The following is a 23,423-nucleotide window of genomic DNA, read 5'->3' as shown; positions in this document are numbered from 1 at the left end:
CAAGACCATATTCTAAAATCTAAGCCAATTTATTTTCATGTTAATCCATTTTATAAATGTAATTTATTAAAGAATAGGTAAATAGCATTTACCAGGTCCTGATTCATTGTATTGCAATAAGCTTAAGATCGCTTCACACCCACTAGAATGGCTGTTTTTAAAAAAAGGAAAGACGTTATTGGTGAGGATGTGGAGAAATTGGAATCCCTGTACACTGCTGGTGGGAGTGTAAAATGTGCAAGCTACTGTAGAAAATAGTTCCTCAAAAAGTTAAACATAGAATTACAATAAACATAGTTCTTTTGTATATGCCTCAGCAGTATACAAAAGAACTGAAAACAAGTATTCAAACAAATATTTGTACACAAATGGTCTTAGCAGCATTGCTCACAATAGCCAAAAGGTAGAAACAAACTAAATGTCCACCAATACATGAATGGATAGGTAAAATGTGGTATGCACATATACTATGAACTGAATGTTTGTGTCTCCCTAAAATTCATATGCTGAAGCCCTAGTTCCCAACGTGATGGTATAGGCAGGTGGGGCCTTTGGGAGGTAACTAAGTAAGTCATGAGGGTAGAGCCCTCATGAATAGGATTAATGGCCCTATAAGATTTCTCTTCAGCATATGAGGATACAGTAAGAAGGTGGCCATCTGCAAAAGTGGAAGTAGGCCCTTATCTCGCAGCAAATCTATTGGCACTTTGATCTTGGACTTCCCAGTCTCCAAAACTGTTTGTTGTTTAAGCCACCCAGTCTATGGTAGGTATTTTCTTATAGCAGCCTTCATTGATTAAGACATGATACAGTGAAATGTTATTCAGCCATAAAAAGAAATGAAATACTGATACATGCTACAACATGGATGAACCTTGAAAACATTATGCTAACTAAAAGAAGACAGACACAAAAGGTCATATATTACATGATCCCATTTATATGAAATATCCAGAAGAGGTAAATCCAGAGACAGAAGGAGAAAGCGTTAATGAGGATTGATTATTTAATGGGTATCAAGTTTTCTTTAGGGACAATGAAAATTGTTTTCGAACCTGACAGGTGTAGTTGCACTCTGTGAATATACTAAATGCCAATGAACTGTTTACTTTAAAATAGTTCGTCCTATGTTATGTGAATTTTATCTCAGTTTTTTAAAAAAGCTTACAAATTCACAGAATAACAAATTTAGTTGCTTTTAAATTTTATTTTCTATAGTAATAATGGAAAATTATTAGCCAGTGACTAAAGAATCAAATGTAATTACAGTAGTTCCCCTTTATCTTCAGGGGGTATAATTTAAGATCCCCAGTGACTGCCTGAAGCAGATAGTACTGAACCCTATATATACTGTTTTTCCTATGCATACATATCTATGATAAAGTTTAATTTATAAATTAGGTAAGATATTAACAACAATAGTAAAATAGAACAACTGTAACAATAGACTGTAATGAAAATTATGTGACTGTGCTTTCTCTCTCTCAAAATGGCCTCATGTAGATTCAAAAAGTGTTTCATATAAAAAATTTAGGTGATGTAACCTAAAATCTACGATAGATGGTTCAAAAGTAGCTCTGATTACAAAGATACATTAAGTAAAAGATGCATACAAAGAGTTTGAACATAATTATTTCATGACAATTGAGATGTAAAAAAGTAAAATTCCTAAATTAATATTAACTTTATATAACATTAATTTAAAATACATGTGAGTCAACAACAACAACAACAGAAAACCCTTTTGGGATCTTCTTAATGAGAAAATAGAGGATCACTTTATTTCATGGATTATCAGTATATGCATTAGAAAAAATGACAGAAAAAAGCTCCATCATGAAATGTTACAAAGTGTTTATTTTAAATATTAAGTGGTATTTTGGGATTATGATTTTAATTTTCTCTATACTTCCTTTGTATTTTCAACATTTTCTTCAATCTACATGTATTACTCTTTGTTTTTTTTTTGTTTTTTTTTTAGCTGAGCCATCCTGCTACCTGTTGGCAGCTCAGTGGCTGCTCAGCTCGGGCTGGACTCGAATCACTGTTGCTCAGAGCTCAAACTCTTGAGCAAGCTCTTAACCAACTGAGCCACTCGGCCGGCCCCTACATGTATTACTCTTGATTAAAACAAAAGCAATAAGAAATATAAAATTTATTTTCTTTGGAGTTCTAAAACTTATGACATTGGAATCATAGAAACTTTGCTCTAGAAGAGACTGAGAAGAGCCTCCAAGTCTAATCTCCTGCCAAATTGGAGTGGTCTTCTCTACAATATTTGAATTTATCCAGCTTTTTCCTGACAAGAGATCAATACTTTGAAAATAACTTATTCTACTGTTAAACAATTGAAAACTTCATTGATTCTTTACTAACTTTATTCAGTCTCTATTTGTGCCAGGCTCTTTATAGTGAGCCTAAATGTTACTGCTTTCTAAGACAGTCTTTGAGGTATTTTTAGACAGCTCTCAGGAGTTCCTTAAGTCTGCACTTTTCCAGGCTCTATATTCAATTCTGCTTCTTTGTACACCCTACCTGCCATTCATTAATAGTTTTTTTTTTAAAAATGGCATAGCCAAGACCTAAAACAACATTCCAAATGACTTCTGATCAGCCCTAAACAGTCAGAATTAATAGTCCCAGGATACCTGAACATTTTTCTTTTATGAATGCAGTTTAAAACTGTATCAACACTGTTAGTAGTTGCATAATATTGAGAGCTTACGATTACCGTCAATAGAACCATCCAAGTCTATTTTACCAGCCACTCAGGTCTTCCAAATCCACAGCTTAAGTAATACATTTGTCCACATTCAATTTTTAAAAAGCTTAAATATGGGGGAAAAAAATTCACCTTAAAATAAATAAAATATATCTATTTCCTGGTGGTAGAAAGCTCTCTGTCTTCCTTCTATATTTTAGCTTGACTAATCTAAACTAATCCGTCAATCAATCCACTATTTTTTATTTTATCTACTTGGAATTGTATGTTCAATTTAAGAAGAAAACCACATCATTAGAGGCAGTGTGCTTGATTAAATGAATCACTTCAGGTCTTAATGAGAGAGAAAAGAAAAGTGAATACAGAAGTGGTGAAGAAATAATGACTATCCCTGGATCTTTTAGAAACCTGCAATACTCAAACTCAATTTTCCTTTCAATGTTTTCTCAGCAGCAGAAATGGTGCCAAGCCCCAGAGGGGATGGGAATTTATCTACGTCATCCCTTGTATGTTGTTGTTTTTTGATCTGTGTGATCTTTATTGCTGGTTCACTGCATCTTACTCTAACACAAATACTTGTGTACACAATGCTGGCGACCACTTCCCCCTCTGCCATGGCTCGCCCTAAATCCTTTCAGCCCTAAGAGTTTTAATTGTTTCAAGATGTTTGCCCCTTCAGACTATTGGTACCAGGTAAGAAACAGTTATAGCACTCCAGTTTTCCCTGTTTGTAAGATATCTGCGTTTATGCAAATACAGCCACCAGTTTATTTCTAGGTTTAAAAAACTTGATATAAATCCTTGGGAAATAAGAAATGCTACATATTCCAAGTTTCAAATACAAACCTGAAGGTTAAGTTGTAGAGCAGTCATTAGTGAAATCTCTGCAACTTCCCACATGCCAAGGTTTATTATAATCTGCTAAAAATTAGAGAAGCTATGCCTATTTGAAAAATTTTATCACCATTATTTTGTTCAAAATCATGTAGTGGTGGCCTAATAAATGGTTAGAAAGGATCTTTCCTACCCGCGTAAGTACTAAATATGCCCACTTGTGTCCTCCAGATTTTTAACAGAATGTAGCTTCACAGCCATGTGTAGCTTTCCCAGAAATGGTAAAAGAGCTTAAAGGTTTGGAATTACCTTGAGTGGTGAAGTTGAAGAGTGCAGGTGTGTCTCGCCCATTTGGTAGTTTGACATTTGGGTCCCGTAATTCATCAAAAAATGAATGTGCACAAGCCTCCAGTGGCGTCAATCGGGCAGTTGGTGTATACTCCAGCAGACGGCTACACAGTGCAATTGCCTCTGGTGGAGTTCGGGGTCGGAAGACCTGAAGTACAAATAAAGGGTAAGAATAATTAATGTTTCTTTTAAGTATCTGAGCAATTAATCCTCTGAGTACTGAGTTAATTCCCACCACGTACAAAAACATGGCTGCATTTATGAAAGGAACCTTCTAGAATGAAAAGAGTTAACTGCATACAACTGACCACGCTGGGGTGAACTGCTACTTAAAGACTATATGAGAAAAGGTCAGAGAAAAAAGCTAGGGGAAATGGGGGGAAAATCTATATATGCTAGTCATAAAGCAGTACAATCAAACATGCACACAAAATATGACAGGCACAAGAGAAAAGGTGGGTTCTGGAGGCCAGAACAAGAAGAATATTAAAAAAATTAAGTTTGACTGCAGTGGCAGTAGATAAAAGGTTGCCTCTTTTGTGTAACTTTTAGCAGAACAATTTTTGAAAATGGACGGCACTGCTCAAATTTGGCAATCAATACCTTTTAAAAAAGAAAAGCTGTTTACTCTAGGTCTATAAATGTTAATGATTTGGTATTATCTCTTTAATAAATAGAACCTCTCATTATTTGAAGAAATTCTTGAATACCCAGAATTTGACAAAATGTCCAAAATTATTTTCTCAAGTAGCTAGCTATTTATCATGAACATGGCCAGATTACCCTCACTTGAATGAATGTTCTAGTGTTTTAATCAGGGAGAGAAAAATGTATTTTTCATTCAAGTGCCATTAACTCACAGAAAAAGTCAATTGAAGGCTATAATGAAGCAAAATGCAAGTAAATTAATTTGCCTAAATGAATAGAAAGTTTTCTATTTATCTGTGTTTTAGAACTCCTAATCAATACCTAAAAATCTATGAAAATATACTTTATTTTAAATCATGGACAGTTAAAAAATAAAAGCAGAAGGGTAACAGAAATAAACATAAGCAGATAGAAATCCTTTGGGGAAAAAAAGAAAAATGAAACATAGATCTCGATAGGAAGAACACAGAATCAAACAGAAGGTGTGGAAGTGGTGGTGGTGGAGATAAACAGACATATAAAAAGAGGCAGAAGTGTATAAATGGAGGGAAATAGACCCACAAGTGAGAAAAGGACAGGTAGACTGTGACAAGGCCTGGAGGAGGCTAAGGCTTCCTAATGAGAAAGGCTCGTGTAACATCTGGGTAGTCATTTAGGCTGAAGGTAGAACTAGTTACTACCACAGAGCTCATTAGATTTCAAGAGACTATAAGAGTATTTTCTACAGTGAAAACCTTTTTTTTAACTTTGTTTTTACACAAACTTTGTTATTAACAAAGATATTTTCCGTGAAAATTGACAAATGGATTTGAGTGGGATCTCAGGAATTTATTTCAGAACACTGAAGGCCTTGTCAATTTATTTGGCTATGTTAAAAAACCCTCTACAAGGTCAAAAACTGCTTTATCTTTACTCTTGAGTGATTTGACTTACCTCAGTTAAGAGAAACTTAACGTTACTATATTATTTGAAATATTTAGATCTTTCGCTGTTCTTGGTAATTTTCCCTTCTCTTGCTTCCTAGCCAGATCCATAATCAAACTCATATGTAAAAGAAAATAATCGGTGGGAAAACTGACATATTTTTTCCTTGAGGGCAGTTTGCATTTATTTGACAGCATATGGATTTTGCTAGCTAGTCTAATAAAAAATGCTTTTGCTACAATATGGGAACACGTAAGTAGAACTGAAAGTAGAAATAAATATCTCTTGCTAACATTTAAATGTAGGGTAGCTGGACAGTGAGTGTACTCTAAATTAAAAAATTTCATGTTATATTAATGAAGACTTTGTTAAAGCTATTAATAAACCAGTACTGTAAGCCTATCTCTGATTATTAAAAAAAAAAGTTATCCACATCTTTTTGGTATCTTACAGGCTACAAGTGACCATCCATGTTGGTAGTAAGACACATATAAGCCTATTTTGCCAGGGAATTCTAACTCATGGTATCAAAGAATTATAAACAATAGAGAAAATAATTAATTTCAAGAGCCTACATTAAAATGAAGACTTAACCTGTTTTTTTAAAAAGCATCCATTATTGCTTTAAGCCCTTTGAGAGATTCCTGATGAGAAAAGCTTTGGTTCAGCACTTTATGGATAAGGGTTAAGTGAAAAATTATGTGGGGTCAAAGCCCAGTGTCTCCTAATTCAGATTTCTGACGTTAATACAGGGTGTGGTAGCATGCAACTTCCAAAAATTACAGGCCAAACTAGAAAATAGCTCTTCTGAATTATCTTTGTGTCAAAAGAAAAGGAAACTAATAACTACTGAAATTCGACTTATTTAGTAAGTCATTCCTTAGTCATTTAAATTGCTTAACATTCAGAATCTTTGATTCTGTGGATCCTCGTCAATATTTATACTTAGAAAAATAATAATTTTCAAACCCCACAGTTCCTAAACTTCAGTCTAGATGTGAATAAATCACTCAGGAGACTGACAATCTAAATATACCATAAGTGAAACCTTTATCATACAGTGAATGAAAACAGAAATCAGAGCTACCTACATTGTTTTTACTGTTACATTTCAAGAATGAGTAACTGTTTAGTCTTTCAAAAAATGTCTTCCCCCTAGTTTTATAGACCTGCCCTGAAATTTTGGGAAAAAAAAATTAAGTACATACCCGCACTCCTGAGGTGAAATGTCCTGTTCCTGACGAATCCTAAAGATGATAATGCAGTGAAATAATCCAAACAGGGGAAGTCAATCCAAAAGAGAATAGTCCAGCAAGGAAAAATATATCCAATGTTATAAGAAATCCATGGTGTAGGGGGGACATAGAAAATGTTTATACAGTTATAAACTTTAAACATCAGTCTCCACAGTAGCAAGTCCAAGTTTTAAAAATTATTTCACCACAGTGTATGCAAAAAAATTTTTGATTGCGCAATGGTGAGGCACAGTAAAGAAACATTTTAATTTTAGTTTATTATGTTCCAATGCCAGTGCATTTATTAAAAAAATACAAAACCAAAAAAAGTTAAAATCAAAATGAAATCTAGAAGTAAAGTTCCCAAAGTAAAGTGTTTGGTCTTCTATGACCTGGATTCATTGTCCATTGACAAGGCTGGGAGGGGGCATATTAAGACTGCTTTTAAAGATACGAGTTCCCAATATGCTAATTTTTCTCTATTAATGTATTCCAGATACACAGTATAAACATTTTTTGCTATATTATTAGTGATGAGAGGAAAGTTATAAATATATTTAATTTATATTATTATAGATTTCAAGCCAGATATTTTCAATTTATGTGAGCTAAGAAGGATCAGGCCACCGCGGATTATTCTCCATTTTGGATTGACTTCCCTGCTAAAAGATATTTGCTGACATTCTCATTATCTTAGGACTCTTCAGGAAATACATATGACCTCAGGAGTGCGGGTATAAACTTACATTTTCTATTGTGGGCTTTGCCCCCTCATACCCTTGCACCCATTACTTAGGAAAAAGAAATATAGAACATTCTTTCCTTTTTGGAAAAACTCACTGAAAAAAAAAATCCTACATCTTTGAGCACTACAAATTCAACACAGTTCCAACTGCAAATATGCCCAATTCACCCACCAAAAGCTAAACAAAAATATATACAATAAACAATACAACTAAGGGACAGTCACAGTTAGAGGTGACATGCATAGTAATGTACACCAACACCTAGGCACAACAGAGCCAAATATGCAAGGGAGGTAGTAGGGTCTATTATGTCTAGGTATTGAGAACAAACAATGGCAGAACTCACCAGTAGCTGTGAATTCCCTCGGCTATTCTAAGAGAATTTAACATTCTTTTAGGATAGTTTCCAGTGGGGGAATTAAATATTTTGCAAAAATAAATAATCCGCGGATTACTTTTAGTCTGCAGACTAAAATTTAGTACACGGATTAAAATCCGGCCCATCAGAATAAAAATCTTTCATGAGCTAAAATACAACCAGGTGGACAAAAGTAGAAAACCAGACTAAAAAAACTGAGAGCACAAAGTAAGACTCAACTGGGCCAACTAACAATTAGTGCGCAGACTAAATATGGCCAGCCAAGTATGTTAGCAAGGCCATGAAGAGCCCAAAACACCCCCTGTAAAAACTAAAAACAGAAGTAAATAAATAAAACAAAACAGAAGCAAATAAATAAATAAATAATCAAAAAAAAAAGAAGAGAAAGGAAAAACTGAAAAGAACCAAAACACTGACATGAACTTTTAAGTGATTCAAATACTACCTCACCTGTGCAGCAACTCATTTTTTTCTTAAATTGAAACAAACTCTCATCACAAATACTAGTCCACAGAAGAAACTAACAGCAAAAATTAATTTTTTTCAAAATGAAAGTCTCTGTGGAATCAAACAAATGCAAATGAGTCCTTAAATAAGGAATTATTCAAAATAAATTTGCATTTGGATAACTCAAAAATGACACAGGCAATTTCCCCCTTACATGTCCTAGAATAGACTTTTGCCATCAAATATCAAATTTCAACCTGGAGCTAATTGTTATGACTGAATCTTAAATCCTTTAACATTTATAAACAGTCACACATACCATATTAAGGCCTATGGTTGATTCTCATAGCATTAGCTCTCAACAGTTCTACTGTATTAAACAGCCAACCAGAGCAATTTAAAAACGCCTGTGGACAATGATAATTAATCGAAGTAGAACATAGGACACGTGCTGTGCCAATTCCAAACAGCTACTCCTCCCTAGTTTTCATTGTGATAAATGTTCAACATGGACACTGTTCTCTGGTCATACACAAAATACACAAGCACCCTGTATTAAAAACTGGTAAACCATGAACACTCCTAAAGAACAACCCTAATACTGGCTCAAGTAATCTATTGATCATTTAAATTATTTGCAATTTGTAAACCTAAATACAAGACTAAAAATGAGAGAATGCCATGGATTTGTTAAATAGTTAATTATGATGATTAACCAAGTTAATGAAGAAAAATACTTGTCTACTTGAAGTGCTTATATAGTACATAAGTCCTAAGAAACACAAACATCCCTTCCTTAGCCATGACAGAGCTGGCATTCAATGAATTTCATCTGCACTAACTCATTAAAAGGCTTACTGAGTTTTCCTGAGTTCTACTACATGTAAGAAATACTACATGTTTTGATACCAGCATTTAACTATGCAATGTATTTCTCCCTCTAACATCATTCACTGATAAAATAGTACTAAAGGCTGACAAAGAAGTGTGATTTGCCATTGTCCACTTATCCAATTTAATCTCTCATTGTTCATGCAATAGTAGGCAGACCTTCCTAATGATATAGGAATATTTCCTTTTCATCCACGCCTCCTTCTCATCCTAAGGGATAGTCTCCTAGGATACCACAATTCCCAACCTTATCCACACTTAAGCAAATCCAAATCTTCTTTCAACAGTCCTTCCCCCCATCCTTCTATCACTTTTAGGAGGCTTCCCTTTTCCCTCCACTACTCCCCTGGAGACCTGTCTTATAATACCTACAGCATGTGAAATACCTTTGAAAACCTATAGCACACAATCAAGTATATGGTTATATAGTCATATTATTCAATATTTGCTTCAACTGAGTCAGTTATATCACCTGTAAGCTTTTCAAGGATAACCCTATGTATTTTACTTCATTTGCATCCTTTATGGTATCCAGCACTGGTTACATAGGAGATAGGGGTTTTAAAGAACAAATAATAAATTAAAAATAGATTTTTGCCTTCTTTTTCAATCCACCCCAATCCTATCCTTTGCTCCTCACAAGTGATCTTGAAACTAGATCTTAGCGTTCTTTTTATTATTCCTCTCACATATGGATTAGCCACCTTAGTAGCCTAGTTTCCAGCGAAGTAATGGGAGTACAGCCAGTGTAAATAGAAAAGTGAGGAAGTCTACTCACATAGGAAACTGAATGTTAGAAATAGTGAAGTGATTAATTCTAGCACTGTAATAAAGATATAAGTAGAAAGTTCAATAGAAAACATAGTGTATTCATGGGACAAATGATAATGGATTAGTGAAATGTTCAGGACAGAGGGGGTTGAGTAATACGTAATAAGAAACTGATTCACCTAAGCCATAGAACAAAACAGACAAATGGCAATCTTAGGAACCAGCAGAAATCCCCAACACAGTTTTATTCTTTCTGGAATACGTGTGGGCAAAATGAGTAAATCGGAGGCCAGAAGAGGTAGATAAAGTGGATCTGCAAAAAAGTGTTTGACAACAATTTTGTTTTATGCTCTCTATGCTCCTCTGAAGGCATTTTTTGGTAATGTGTTAAACTATAGTTAGAACAGGTAAGCTTACTAAGTGAAAAATCTTGCATTGAAAGGCTCAAAAAAGTTGTTTAAGATTCTGAAGTCTTAAAAAAATAAATATTGGGCTGGCCGAGTGGTCCGTTGGTTAAGAACTGGCTTGGGACCCCAGAGGGCCCTGGTTCGGATCCCACATATGAGGACCAGTGATACTGCCCTCCACAGCTAAGATGCTGAACAACAGCTCAACCTGGAGCTGGGCTGCTGTGAGTCACCGGCGAGGGTGTAGGCTGCAGCCCCTGTGGCAGTGGGTTGCCATGGGCTACCGTGTGTAGCCAGCAGCCACCGTGAGCGGCCGTCCAGAAGCCAGAGACGCTCTGCCTCGCACGGGAAGAGCGCAACGATGGTGCCAACTTGGGCCAGTGAAGCAAAGTCCTCCACAACTAGACTGAAGAACAAAAGGACAGCAACTTGTCTGTTCCCCTTCCCCCGATTCCCCAATAAAATCTTTAAAATAAATACATAAATAAATAAATAAAATTGTTTAGCTTTAAGCATAGAGAATAATAAATATAAGTCTGACTGTTCAGGCTAGTCTGATTCCTTTGATAGCTGAACTCCATTTTCTGCTTACTCTGTTAGCTAGTTGGAAATACTAGTATTCATTCATTTTGAAGTATGCGGACAATGTTCTAAAAAATCAAGTAGTAAGGATTGGTTTTTGTGGCTAATGCTTTCTGGGATACTTAACCAATGATCGAAGGTTCCCCATATCCTATAGACACTTAACTATTAAGTAAACTGTCATATATGCCAAAAACTAGCAACGAACATTTTAAAGGAGGTGGTATCCTTTTTGTTACTACCATTATGAAAGAGAAATTAGGAACTGCTATATTACATATGGTATAACTTGGTAGGTAGTAACAGGAGTCATGCGGCGGAAATAATCACAGAGAACTCAGATTACTAGAAAATATCTCATGGAAGAAGTGAGATTTGAGGTCTTGAAAAAAGGCTAAGACTTGGTAAGAAAAGAAGAAGAACATTCTAAGTGTGAAAAAAAAAAAACCACTAGCAAGAGGCAGAAATGAATGTGGCATCTTTGGGGACCAATTAGGAGAACAGTTTGACTAGACCAAAAAATTCAGCATGACTGCATCATCCCCTCAAAGTGAGTTACAAACAGGATAACACTCATATATGTAGCTAACATATTAAACAGCCCTAATCCAGTTGAAAGAAATCAGGGCCCTTGGGATTCTAATCTACTTCCTTCCACTAACCACTTATGAATTTCATTAACCTTAAAGAATGCAGAGACATCTGTGTTAACTGACTTCACAGGATTTTTACTACTGGGACAAAAGGGGAATACTTGTCTTAAGAACTAGAAACAAAAGGGTAGCAGAGTCAGGTACTCACAATGGGGAGAAAGTCTTATCTATTACCATATAACTTTATTAGAAATCTCTAACCTATTCTAATGAAACACTAACTTTTAAAAATATTGCCTAACTATATGCATTTAAGGGTGGAGGAGCTGGAGAACTTGGTAAAGAGACTGGGTTCTATCAAGATGCTTCATGGAAGGTTAGGAACAGGTTAAGAACTAAATACCTTGTTTTTCTGGAAAGGAAACGTATAAACAATTAGGAACAGAGTGAATGTATAATTTGTCTTCCAATCTGGGACATGTGGGAGTGAAAGGGCATGCAATTCATAACTACACCGGACAAGCATAAATTGGGACATGTGATCACCCTAGTCATTATACCCGTATTATATGTCAAATTTTCCTAAAGGCAATGAGGAATCAGAGAAGAATTTTAAATAGGAATGACAGTATCACGTGTGCTTTTAAGAAAGCTAACTTTGACAGCAATGAGAATGTGAAGGAGGTGAAACTGAAGGAGGGAAACTGGTTAGGAGGTAGGAGGTTGTTTGAACAATCCTATTCTATGATGACAGTTTAAACTAAAGTCAGGGCAGTGGAGATAGAAAGGACAGATCACAGAACGATAATGGAGGTAGAATCTTTACATTTATTCAGACTAAAGTGAAATAATCCTTTATATGCATACTTTAAAACTATATTTTCAAAAGAATCCAGAGAAAAGACACAAGAGCTAATTGCTATCTTACAAAAGAGAAAACCTGAGGCACAAAGAGTAGGAACAGTGCTTAAACTAGATGCTCACTTCATACCTAACAAACTGTCATTTAACCATACCTCCATGTTCTAAATGCAAATTTTAAGCTTCCTCTCTTTTTCCAACCAATTTCCATCTCTACTTAATTCTCAGTCTGCTTTTGCATCACTTCCTTTTACTTTCCATCTGGCTTTTACTGTCTGAAGTATACAGCATACACCAATGCACAGGTCTTTATCCTCCTCACCCCCATTCCTAAGAATGGTACCTGTTTCAAAACATTAGCACCTATTTCATTTCCTACTTAAACCACAAGGTGCCTTATCAAAGAATTAGGTAGCTCTGGCTATTAAATAATAGTCAAGAGCAACTTACTTGATTTCTAAGTTCTCATGATTCCTGCCATATACCACACTGGGATCATCTTCTGTTTATCTTTCTTACACATCTGAATCCCTCACTGTAGTGTTTCTATGGAAGACATTCTCTCCCTTGATCTTAGTCTACTTACTTTTTTGAGAATACCAGCTTTCAATCCTGGTAACACAGCTGTACTACACTTCAGCACAGGAAACCAGGGTTCACATGGCAACGGCTTCAGGAAATAGGGCTAAAGTGCATTCTAACAGAAGACTGCAATAAAGGCAAAGTAGCTTTTGTTTGCAGACTCTATCTGCCCTCCACTCTTTAGAAAACAACATTATGCATGTATTTTTAAGAAATAACTCTGCTGGCTTCCTAGCACAAGGGAGCATTTCTCAAGTTTGTATCTACTATCACAATGGAGGGGAGAGGGGACTGACTTCCCTCTAGAAATTTAAAATTTATATTTTCATATTGATAATAACCTATTTTAAAAAATCAATATAAGCATACCCTGGATCATCTAAATTCTTCTATATGACAGAGTAGTGTCATGAAAGTTCTGTCTAAATTTGGTTTTGTGTTTACAACCACAACACCAACCCAGTAGTGTGCACTAATGAGAAATTAACATAAGTACACTTATTATATAATAAATGCATTTGTGCCAAGTGGAAACCAAATTACGTCAAGGTACACTATATGAATGAAAAGCTCACAGTAGTTTGAACATGCAAAATAGTTGGGAGAATTGTGTGATTATTCTATACATGGTAGGAATGGAAACCTAAATAAAACAAATAAAAGGGCTTTATATAGATTACTCAAGTTTGAAAAACATTAGTGTAAGATATAGAAACATCAGGAATCCATAAGGGCAAAGTAAGGTGTAAAACATACAAATTTACCACAGATCTTTTGTTGGCTGCATTTTAATTATAATCAATAATTCTTCGCATTCCATCCTGGCTAATACGTGAATTGAAGAGATATAATCCAGGAGAAAAAAATGCAGTATATGACACATACTAATATTGGTAGCAGTCTTGATTTAAAAAAAAAAAATAAGGATGGGGACTGTTAAATAAGATTTTATGACCTCAATTATATTGGTCAGAAACTCTATATTGAGTAACACGTGATGAATACTTAGATCAGATTACACCAAAAAGAGCTTAACTTTTCTTTCTTCATAAAAATAATATGCTTATTAAAGAAAATATGGAAATATAGAAAAAAGAAAACAAAGTCACCTACACTACTTTTCTCACCAAAACTACTGTTAAAATTTTGCAATATTTCCCTGTATTTATTCAATAGATAGAATTCTCTTTGGTTTTTGTTTTTCTTTAACATGGTTGAAATCATAGTATACACTACAAACCACTCGTAAGCACTTGAACTTAGAATAACTTTACTGGATTCAAACTGCAACTCAGCCTCTAAATCCAAATAGGCACCTGGGATTCTCTGAGTTTAGAGCCAAGTGAGAGACCCCCTAAATATCTTCTGACCCAGATTTAAAATAAACTTTAAATACAAAGATCAAAAAATGGTTTGTCTCAAAACATTTAGTGTTTGTTATAAATTTAATAAATGGAGAGTGGGCAACATCTTGGTCAGTGAAAGCTACAGTCTATAATTCTAGCACTAAAATACTACTGAAGTCTTTGCTTCTAAATAATATATAAATAATTAGTAACAACAGGATTTTCTGAAGTGAACACAGGTAATGAAATTATAGAAACTTGAAGGAAAGTAATTAGAATCATTACAATTTAGGGAGAGAAAGAGACATACTTTCAATCTGGAAATGTAAATCTTTTCAACTATAGCCCTAAATTACTTCACCTCATTATAAAAGATCTATAACTAATTAAATGAACTTACCAATGTTCAAAATAAACTGTTATATGTGCATTTTGAATACAGAAAGTCTCTGCTTGAAATACATACTAAAAAGTTGAACATTTCTAACCCACAAAAATATATAATGAAATATAAATAAATGGGGGGGATATGGCACATAACTATAAGTTTAAAAGATCTAGCATTAAACACACACACATGCACACGCATAAGTACATGAACAGAAGTTTACTGGCTTTGTCACAGCTACCTATTTAATGTTGAATAAGTCAGTATATTTGGCCAGAGTTTCTGAATCTGTAAAATGAGGAAGCTAGAGATTCACTCTAGCTGTAATCCCTACTGAGTTTTTAAATTTTTTTTCTTTGCACACTTAATCTCACAAATCAAATTAAGATAAAAAAAAAACACCTTTAAAAAAATCTCTCTTAAAATCATTTCAATTAAGAGTCAAAGAAAAAAAAGTCATATGGTAAATTAGTACTTATACTCTTAGAAATTGTTCCAGCTAATGTTGAGGTTAGAATTTCCAATGGCTAATGACATCCTGTTAACATATCAATTGCTTTCAATGTATACTCCTAGCAAGATCAAATCTGTTCTTTATTCCTGCTTCCAAAACATCAATAGGAAAGTGAATAAGAAAAACACACTATATCACCTAAAATAAGGTCTATATATTAATAGTTAAAAAAGGAAACACATGAAATGTATATTTTCAATATGCTGTATGATATTTGAACTAAAAATAAGCACCTCGATCTAAAGAAATTAACTTCTGAATTTTAAGTAGTCAAAATTTATATATGAATTTTGCTCTTAATGAAATTCTATATTTTAATGATACAAGTACACTATCCTCACCTACAAATAAAAACCCAAGCTGGAAACGGTCTATAGGAAATCAGTGGGGATGAAACTATAGTCGATGAAACACTGAAGTACAACTATCCAACTATCTTTACATGCAGAACTGCTGTGTACTTTGTACTCAGGTAGCTATCTAGTCTCAAAATAGTTTAGGTTAAGAACAATGAGGAACCCAAGTTTTAGTGAACTATTGGTTAATGTGCTTTTATAAAAAGTCTATTTGACTCACCTTAGTCCAAGGATGTGCCTTAATTTGAGGGAATTTGAATTCTGTGTAGTTTGGGTTCATTTCTCTAATTTGCTCCCTTGTTGGTGTCCCCAGGACCTAAATAAAGAAAGCAAGTTATTGCCACATTTTTTTTCTATACATTTATACAGTCTTTATGTTTCAATGTATTGGTTTCATTGGAAAAGGAATTCCAAAGTTATAAAATACATAAACAGAGTAGACTTTGTGAGACACTTTTAACTGACTACAGACCCACAGACTTTTACAATACTGTTAAAACAGAGTTGTAAAAATAGATCACTCAAAAACATTCAAGTAAAAAACCGGCATCTTCATTCTATCTAGAATATAATCTATTGCAATGCTGGCATGAACATAAGAATACCTTTTATTTATTTAGTAAAGCATAGCCAAAGGTTTTATTCTCAATAAATTAATCAGGAGAACCCTACTCAAATAGTAATCAATAATTCCATTCAATCATTGAATTATTTAGTGATTGTCCCCCGTGTATAAGGGAAGTATGTTATGCTCTATGGAGGGAAAAACGGAAAAAAACAAGAGATTTCCTGTATGATGAACTTACATACTTGTGTGTGGAAAATGTTTAACTACAATACAAATAAAAATTATTGAGCATTTCATTGCCACTTGGGCTGTAGTAGGCACTGAACAAAGGAAAGTATGTGGACCTGGCTGCACAAGACAGATGATGGGATGAAACACCAAATACTAAAAATAAGTACTCTGAAAAAAAAATGACATGTGTTACTCATCTTCATAACTCTAGGGCCTAGTATAAAACAAGTTTGTTGAAATAAAATATTAAGGCATTTACAATGCAAGGATAGTTACACAGGAGGAGTAGAATGTAATGATACATACTTGATTTGTGGTGGCAACCAGTGAATAATCAGAGCAAAGTAAGACATTCATTATTTTTTTTGTTGGTACTAATTTTCTAAACTTCATTAAAACTTTCAGACCCTAATAAAAATCTTCAAAGTAGTATTGTTCTTCAAAAGACACTTTTAAGAAAACAAAATCCAAGCTACAGACTGAGAGAAAACATCTGCAAAACATATATTCTGCAAAGGACTTGTATCTAGAATATACAAAGGACTCTTATAATTCAAAAACAATGAGACAACCCAATAAAAATGGGCAAAAGATATGACCAGACATTTTACTAAAGACGACATGGAGGGTCAGTCGAGCGGCTTGTTGGTTAAGAGCTGGCTTGGGACGCCAGCTCTGAGCAGCACAGCAGGGCCCCGGTTTGGATCCCACATGAGGGCCAGTGACACTGCCCTCTACAGCTAAGATGGTGAACAACAGCTCGACTTGGAGCTGGGCTGCTGAGAGTCACTGGCGACAGCATAGGCTGCAGCTCCTGCTGCAGTGGGCTGCCATAAGCTACCGTGTGTGGCCAGCAGCCAGTGCGAACTGCCAAGAGCTGCCGTCCAGAGGCCGGCAACCGATCTGCCTCACCCGGGAAGAGCACAATGATTATACCAACATGGGCCAGTGAAGCAACGTCCTCCACAACTAGACTGAAGAACAAAATGATAGCAACTTGTCTGTTCCCCTTCCCCTGATTCCCCAGTGCTGTTCCCCTCCCTCAATTCCCCAATAAAATCTTAAAAAAAAAAAAAGACAAGGAGATGGCAAATAAGCACGAGAAGATGCTCAACATCATTAATAATCAGGAAATGTTAATTAAAACTATAAGATACCACCTACACACTTACTAAGAAGGCTAAAGTTAAAAAGACTATGTATACCAAGTCTTGGTGAGGATTTGGAGCAACTGAGACTCATCCGCTGCTGGTGGAAGGGTAAGGCACCTTAGAAAACACTTTGGGAGTCTATTAAAAAGTCAGACATATACTTACCATACACCCATCATGGTAATTTACCCAAGAGAAATAAAAGCACATGTCCATACAAAGATGTTTACACAAATGTACATAGTATCTTTTCCACAACTGCCAAACAGTGGAAACAACTCAAATGTCCATAGCAGGTGAATGAATAAACAAGTGATGGTATATTTATACAATGAATACCACTCAATAATAATAATAATAATAATAATAATAAATGGACGAATCTAAAAATAATTATACTAAGAAGGCAGGCAAAAAATAATACCTACTGTATAATTTCATTCTTGGGGAAATCTAGAAAATTTTCTGTCTCTAGTGACAGAAATAAGATCCATGGTTATGAGGAGCTGGAGGGAGCATTAGAAAGAGGTACTAGGAAATTACTGGGGGTGATGAATATGTTCATTATCTTGATTTCATAGTGATAGTTTCACTGGTCAAAATGGACCAAATCATATACTTTAAATATGTGCACTTTACTGTATGCCAATTATACCTATAATACTAACTGTCAGAAACGACTTACATATTAGAATATATACAGTTTAAGGCATTGGAAAGGACATTCTGGCCTACAGAGCTATAAATCAACATAAGAAAAAAAAGAATCCAGTTAACTATAAACTGACATTTAATTGCCAGTAGGATAATTTCTGAGCAAATCCCTGATATTATTGAAAAAATAAAAATAAAAATAGGTGTAAAAACAATCTAAATTATAACACATCATTCTAAATCCTATTTCTAACATTTTTTCTGGGAAAAGGTTCATTCTTAGAGCACTGGAAATACATCTCCAATTATACAACTTCCCTTCCTTTTTGTAGAATTCCAGCTTTATAGAGAGAAGCACAATGTATCTATATTGGGAAAAAAATATCTGGCCTACAGAAAAGTATCTGTAGACATGAGACATTTAAAAGTCAGAAACTATCCATACTTAAAATATAAAGCCTACATGGAAACTTTAACTTCGTTTTTATTTTTAATAAAAAAAGCACTTATATTCTGTATTAGACCCTTGATGAAGAATATACGATATACACACGGAGAATATGCCTATGTATGTGTGTCTGTGTTTGTGTGTGTGTACACGTACTTGGAAAGAAGGAAAGGAATGAAAAAGAAGAGTGAACTTATGAATAATTCTGTCCCCTCAAATGCAACTCCACTGGATTAAGTGCTAAAGAAAAACAACAGCAATGACACAAATAAAGAGTACTTAAAAGTGCATACCTTCAATAACCCTACAATCTACTAATTCCATTTTAAGGTGTATACTCTAACCTAGAAAAATTCTTTATACATCCAAGCAACATTGTTCATTATAATAAAATATTGCAGGCAAAAGCAAAAATCCAACAGTAGAATCAATAAATTGAGGTACAATCAGACAATGCTATACTAACTAGCAATGAAAATGAATGAACCAGGGCTATACATAGCTTTGGGATGAATCTTACACAGTGGTGAGTTTTCGCTCAACAATTTTATACATATAGTATGATTGCCTTAAATGAAGTTTAAAAACAGGCAACATTAAACTATAGTTTAGTTTACACAGTAAAGCTGTAAAACTAAATCAAAAGCGTGGGAATATTCATGAGAAAAATCAAGTACAGATTATTCAACTTAATAGAGAGGATGTAGAAAGAGGGATTGTAATTGGAATGGAGCACAACTAGTTCCTCCAATTTTTTTTTAATTCCTCTAATTTTTAATGAGTGTCAGTTACATAGACATTCATTTATTATTTACAATTTTATTTGTTTTTGCATTATGATATATTTCACAATACATGACACTTAAGAAATGCCCACTCTTGAATTAGTGAGTATTTGTTGTATAATCCCCCACTATTTATTCAGTAGTTTGTTAACACAAGATACACTCCTAACACCTACGAGCTAGGACGAATGTGAAAGGAACTCGAGTTGAATGAATTAGTAAATGCATCCTTTTACTCTATAGACAGAGCTTACATGGCTTATCAGCCATTTGGCTAACTTTCCTATATAGGAGCTGTGTGAGAGAAAATTGAAGAGTTACAAACTGTATAATAAAAAGGCAGGGTGCTCCTTGGAGTGAATGTTACAATTCTTACATGTTATTTTATAACCTAAGACTATTCCCAATGGAAGAATATTCCCAATGGAAGTAAATCTGTGAAATATACCATAACACAGATGAGGAACATATGCCACATACACAAGGTTTGCTTAACATACAAACTTTTAATAATTTATTTAATGTGAACACAAGAAGGTATACTGTATGTGTGAGTGTACATTTACTCCCATATAATTTCTCCCTAAATTCAGTCGCACTTTAGATCTAACCATTTTCCCAAAATTTTGTAATGAAAAATTTCAAATATATAGAAAAAGTTGTACATTTTTTTTCACAGTGAAAACCACCTCCCTTTTTGCCAAGTACCTAGATTCTAGGATTAACACTTTACTATATTAGATTCATCACATTTCCATTCCTTGATCCGTACATCAATCCACTTTATTTTTTGATGCAGTTCAAAATCAAGTGCAGACATTAGTAAATGCCAGTATGATTTTTTACCTAATAATTTTTACCTAAAATCCTCCTTCAATACAGAACAGTGCATGCACTGTTTTGCACTTCACACAATGGGAAATAATCTGCTTTACTGAATAAGTGATATAAAAGATTCTCATTTATACTTTTAATTGGTGGTCAGAGTTCTTTACTTTCAAAATATGAATATTTGTGACTTAAGCTTAATTACTAATAAATGGAATCATTGTTCTATTCACTATCAATTATTTACAAGCAATTTAACCAAATAAATTAGTCTGTCACCAGAAAGTGGCAATGGAGATTTTCTTATTCCTTTGTTCTTAAATTACTAAGGCTATTAGAGAAAAAGATTCTAATGTTATGGTTTGTTCTATGTTTAATTTCTCTTGCCAAATATTCAACTACTATAATAATTTTTTTCTATTCTGTCTTATTATTATATTTTAATCTTAAAACCAGGTCCTCCCCAGGCTGGTTAACAGAGATGGAAACTAATGGGAGAGCCTCTAGTCCAAGCAAGCTTCTTCTGTAAAGAGCCAGAAAGTAAATACTTCAGGCTTTTTGGGCCATAGAGCCTCTGTCACTACTCAACTCTGCCACTGTAGCATAAAGCAGCCATGAACAAAAATTTATTTATAAAAATAGGCAGCAGACTGTATTTGGCCCCTGGACCCTAGTTGCCCATCTCTGATCTAGTCCAAACATTTTCAGAGATGACAAAAACTGAGGCCCAGAAGGAGTAACTTTTCAGAGGTCAGAACTAGAGGCAAAGCTAGGAGAAAATTTAAATCTCATTAGTGGCAAACCAATTTTAGGAGATGGTATCAAAGAATCTGTTTATTGGACTTGGTGGGAGGACAAACAATTTCTAATTTTGGTAGGTGTGAAAAATGTTGATGCTATTAAGCAGGAAGAAATAGAGCTAGAAGAGAAAATAGTATTTGAGAAGACATTCAAGAACCTAGAGGAGTTCTCCACCAAGTGGTGGATATTAGGTATATCATCTAGCTTGAGGCTCGAAAAAACTTTGGTAGTAGTTCCTGATCTGCTGGTGTTAGGTGGCTGTGACAGCGTGTAATAGGCTAAGCAGACTGAAGGAGAAGAGTGCTAAAGATGGGGACCTAAAGATGGGAAAAAAAAAAATAAAAAAATAAAAAATAAAAATAAAAAGGCTGGGGCAGAAGTCCAAGAAATTGGAAGATGTCCCACAGACAATGATACCGTGGAGGACAAGGAAAGTGAACATTTAAAGGGCAAACAGGTGGGTATCTTAGGACACATGAGCCCAGGTAAAATAAAACCCAAAAGGTGTTCACTGCAGCTGGCCATGGAGACTTCCTTTCTGACCTTGGTGAAATCAGTTATGAGAAGGCCAAGCAGACCATAATCATCTGAAAAGAGTAGGTGAAGATAGCATCTGTAAGTTCTCTTTTCAAAAGGTACAGCAGTGAGGGAAAGGAGAGGACATCGAGAAGAAATATTTATTGAGCATCCAGTATGTAAAAGCTCTGTACTATGTATATCAATTTTCTTTTCTCATTTAAACTTTATAGATACTTTACTACCTCATTTTATACTTAAAAGAAACCTAAGGTTGACTGAGGAAAATTGACTTCTCAATGTTAGTTTATCAGTGGTAAATACGGGATTTAAATACACATGTAGATGACCCCTTAAAATGGCCTACCCAATATTAAGGGCAGAAACAAAAAAAGATTAAAAAAAAATATCATTTTCTTAAACTCCATTGATTATACCATACAATGAAACCTGAATCCTTTTGAGTCGTGCTGGGTATACTATATATACATAAGATCATGAGAGTATAACCAGAAGTTTTTTTAAAAGTTAAACAGACGTTTCTTGACAACTTAAAAAAAAATGATTTAAATAAAATCTACCCATAACGTGGTAACTCAATTTAATAAAAAAAAAATATTTTTAACTGTTCATATTATAGATTTTAGGCAACAGAATAATACGAAGAAATACAGGAATCTAATTAGTTAAACAAGATAAGACTATAATAAATGTCAAACTTATTTTACAAATTTTTATTAAAATTATTTTAATGATTTAGCAGTTTTGATAAATCACTTTCAGGTTTCCTTAGCTATAGACTCTCATGCTTAAATCCCATGCTTACTCATGATTAAGTATATTTGCAATACCAAACATTCAAGTTTAGTATTTTTGTCTGTTAGTGATTGTTTCACATGTGCAGAATTTTGCTTAGACTATAAATGGTGGGTAAGTGAATGTGCATATTATAAGTAATGTTATTGCAAAAGTTTTTAATAGCAAGACCCAAACTGCAGAAACTATTGCTGCTACTGAATTGCTTTGGGTATAAATGTTGTCATATCTACCTTAAGGTGGTTGTAAACAAAAAGCCTTATATAAAGTAATGCAACTTTGTATAATTTTACATTAGTAGTTCAACAAAATTGGAATGCCATGTAAAGACTTGCATTACTTAAAAAAGAAAAAGAAAAAAAAGACTATTATGGACTTCTGCTTCCAGTCATTCCTAAGTAACTGATACTAGAACTGCTCTCCAGGTGTAAACAACTAGAAAACTAACAAGCAAAATATTCTTTAAAGAAGGAAAATATGATCCAGAAGCAAGAGAAAAAATAAAATCAGTCAACACAGATAGAAATGACAGAAGTGACAGAATTAGAAAATAAGGACTTTAAAACTGTGATATTAAGAAATAGAAGATAGGGCCAGCCGAGTGGCTCAGTTGGTTAAGAGCTCGCTCAGGAGTTTGAGCTCTGAGCAACAGTGGTTCGATTCCCAGCCCGAGCTGAGCAGACGCTGAGCTGCCAACAGGTGGCAAGATAGCTCAGCTTAAAAAAAAAAAAAATAGAAGATAAAAAAAAGGACCAAATAGTAATTGTACAGTTGAAAAATTATACATAAAATGGAAATTTCAATGGAAGTCTAACAGATTAGAGACCACAGAAGAGAGACAATCAGTGAACTTAAAAACAAAAAAGAACTATCAAAGCTGAAGCGTGGCTCCGGTCAGAATGGCTATCATCAATAAATCAACAAACAACAAGTGCTGGCGAGGCTGTGGAGAAAGGGGAACCCTGGTGCACTGCTGGTGGGACTGCAGACTGGTGCAGCCACTATGGAAATCAGTATGGAGATATCTCAAAAAACTGGAAATGGAACTACC

General features: G+C 34.5%; 1 protein-coding gene across 7 annotated transcripts in view; it reads right to left on the bottom strand.

Annotated features, from left to right (window-relative positions):
* GSK3B (glycogen synthase kinase 3 beta) overlaps nucleotides 1–23,423 on the bottom strand; it is a 209,334-nt gene that overhangs the window by 27,194 nt on the left and 158,717 nt on the right. For 5 of the 7 annotated variants that reach the window (XM_019653104.1, XM_019653072.1, XM_019653083.1 and 2 more), the window contains 3 exons: nucleotides 15,795–15,890; nucleotides 6,685–6,723; nucleotides 3,866–4,052 (listed from right to left, as the gene is read on the bottom strand). In XM_019653104.1, the coding sequence (XP_019508649.1) occupies nucleotides 3,866–4,052; nucleotides 6,685–6,723; nucleotides 15,795–15,890 (322 nt within the window). The remainder of the gene's footprint in view (nucleotides 1–3,865; nucleotides 4,053–6,684; nucleotides 6,724–15,794; nucleotides 15,891–23,423) is intronic. The other 2 variants (XM_019653092.1, XM_019653116.1) reach the window with 1 other exon arrangement.

This window comes from Hipposideros armiger, unplaced genomic scaffold (genome assembly GCF_001890085.2).
Source record: "Hipposideros armiger isolate ML-2016 unplaced genomic scaffold, ASM189008v1 scaffold_8, whole genome shotgun sequence".
Classification (NCBI taxonomy): Eukaryota; Metazoa; Chordata; class Mammalia; order Chiroptera; family Hipposideridae; genus Hipposideros; species Hipposideros armiger.
The sequence above is the reverse complement of the archived record's forward strand: the minus strand, read 5'-3'. Positions and strand labels throughout refer to the sequence as shown.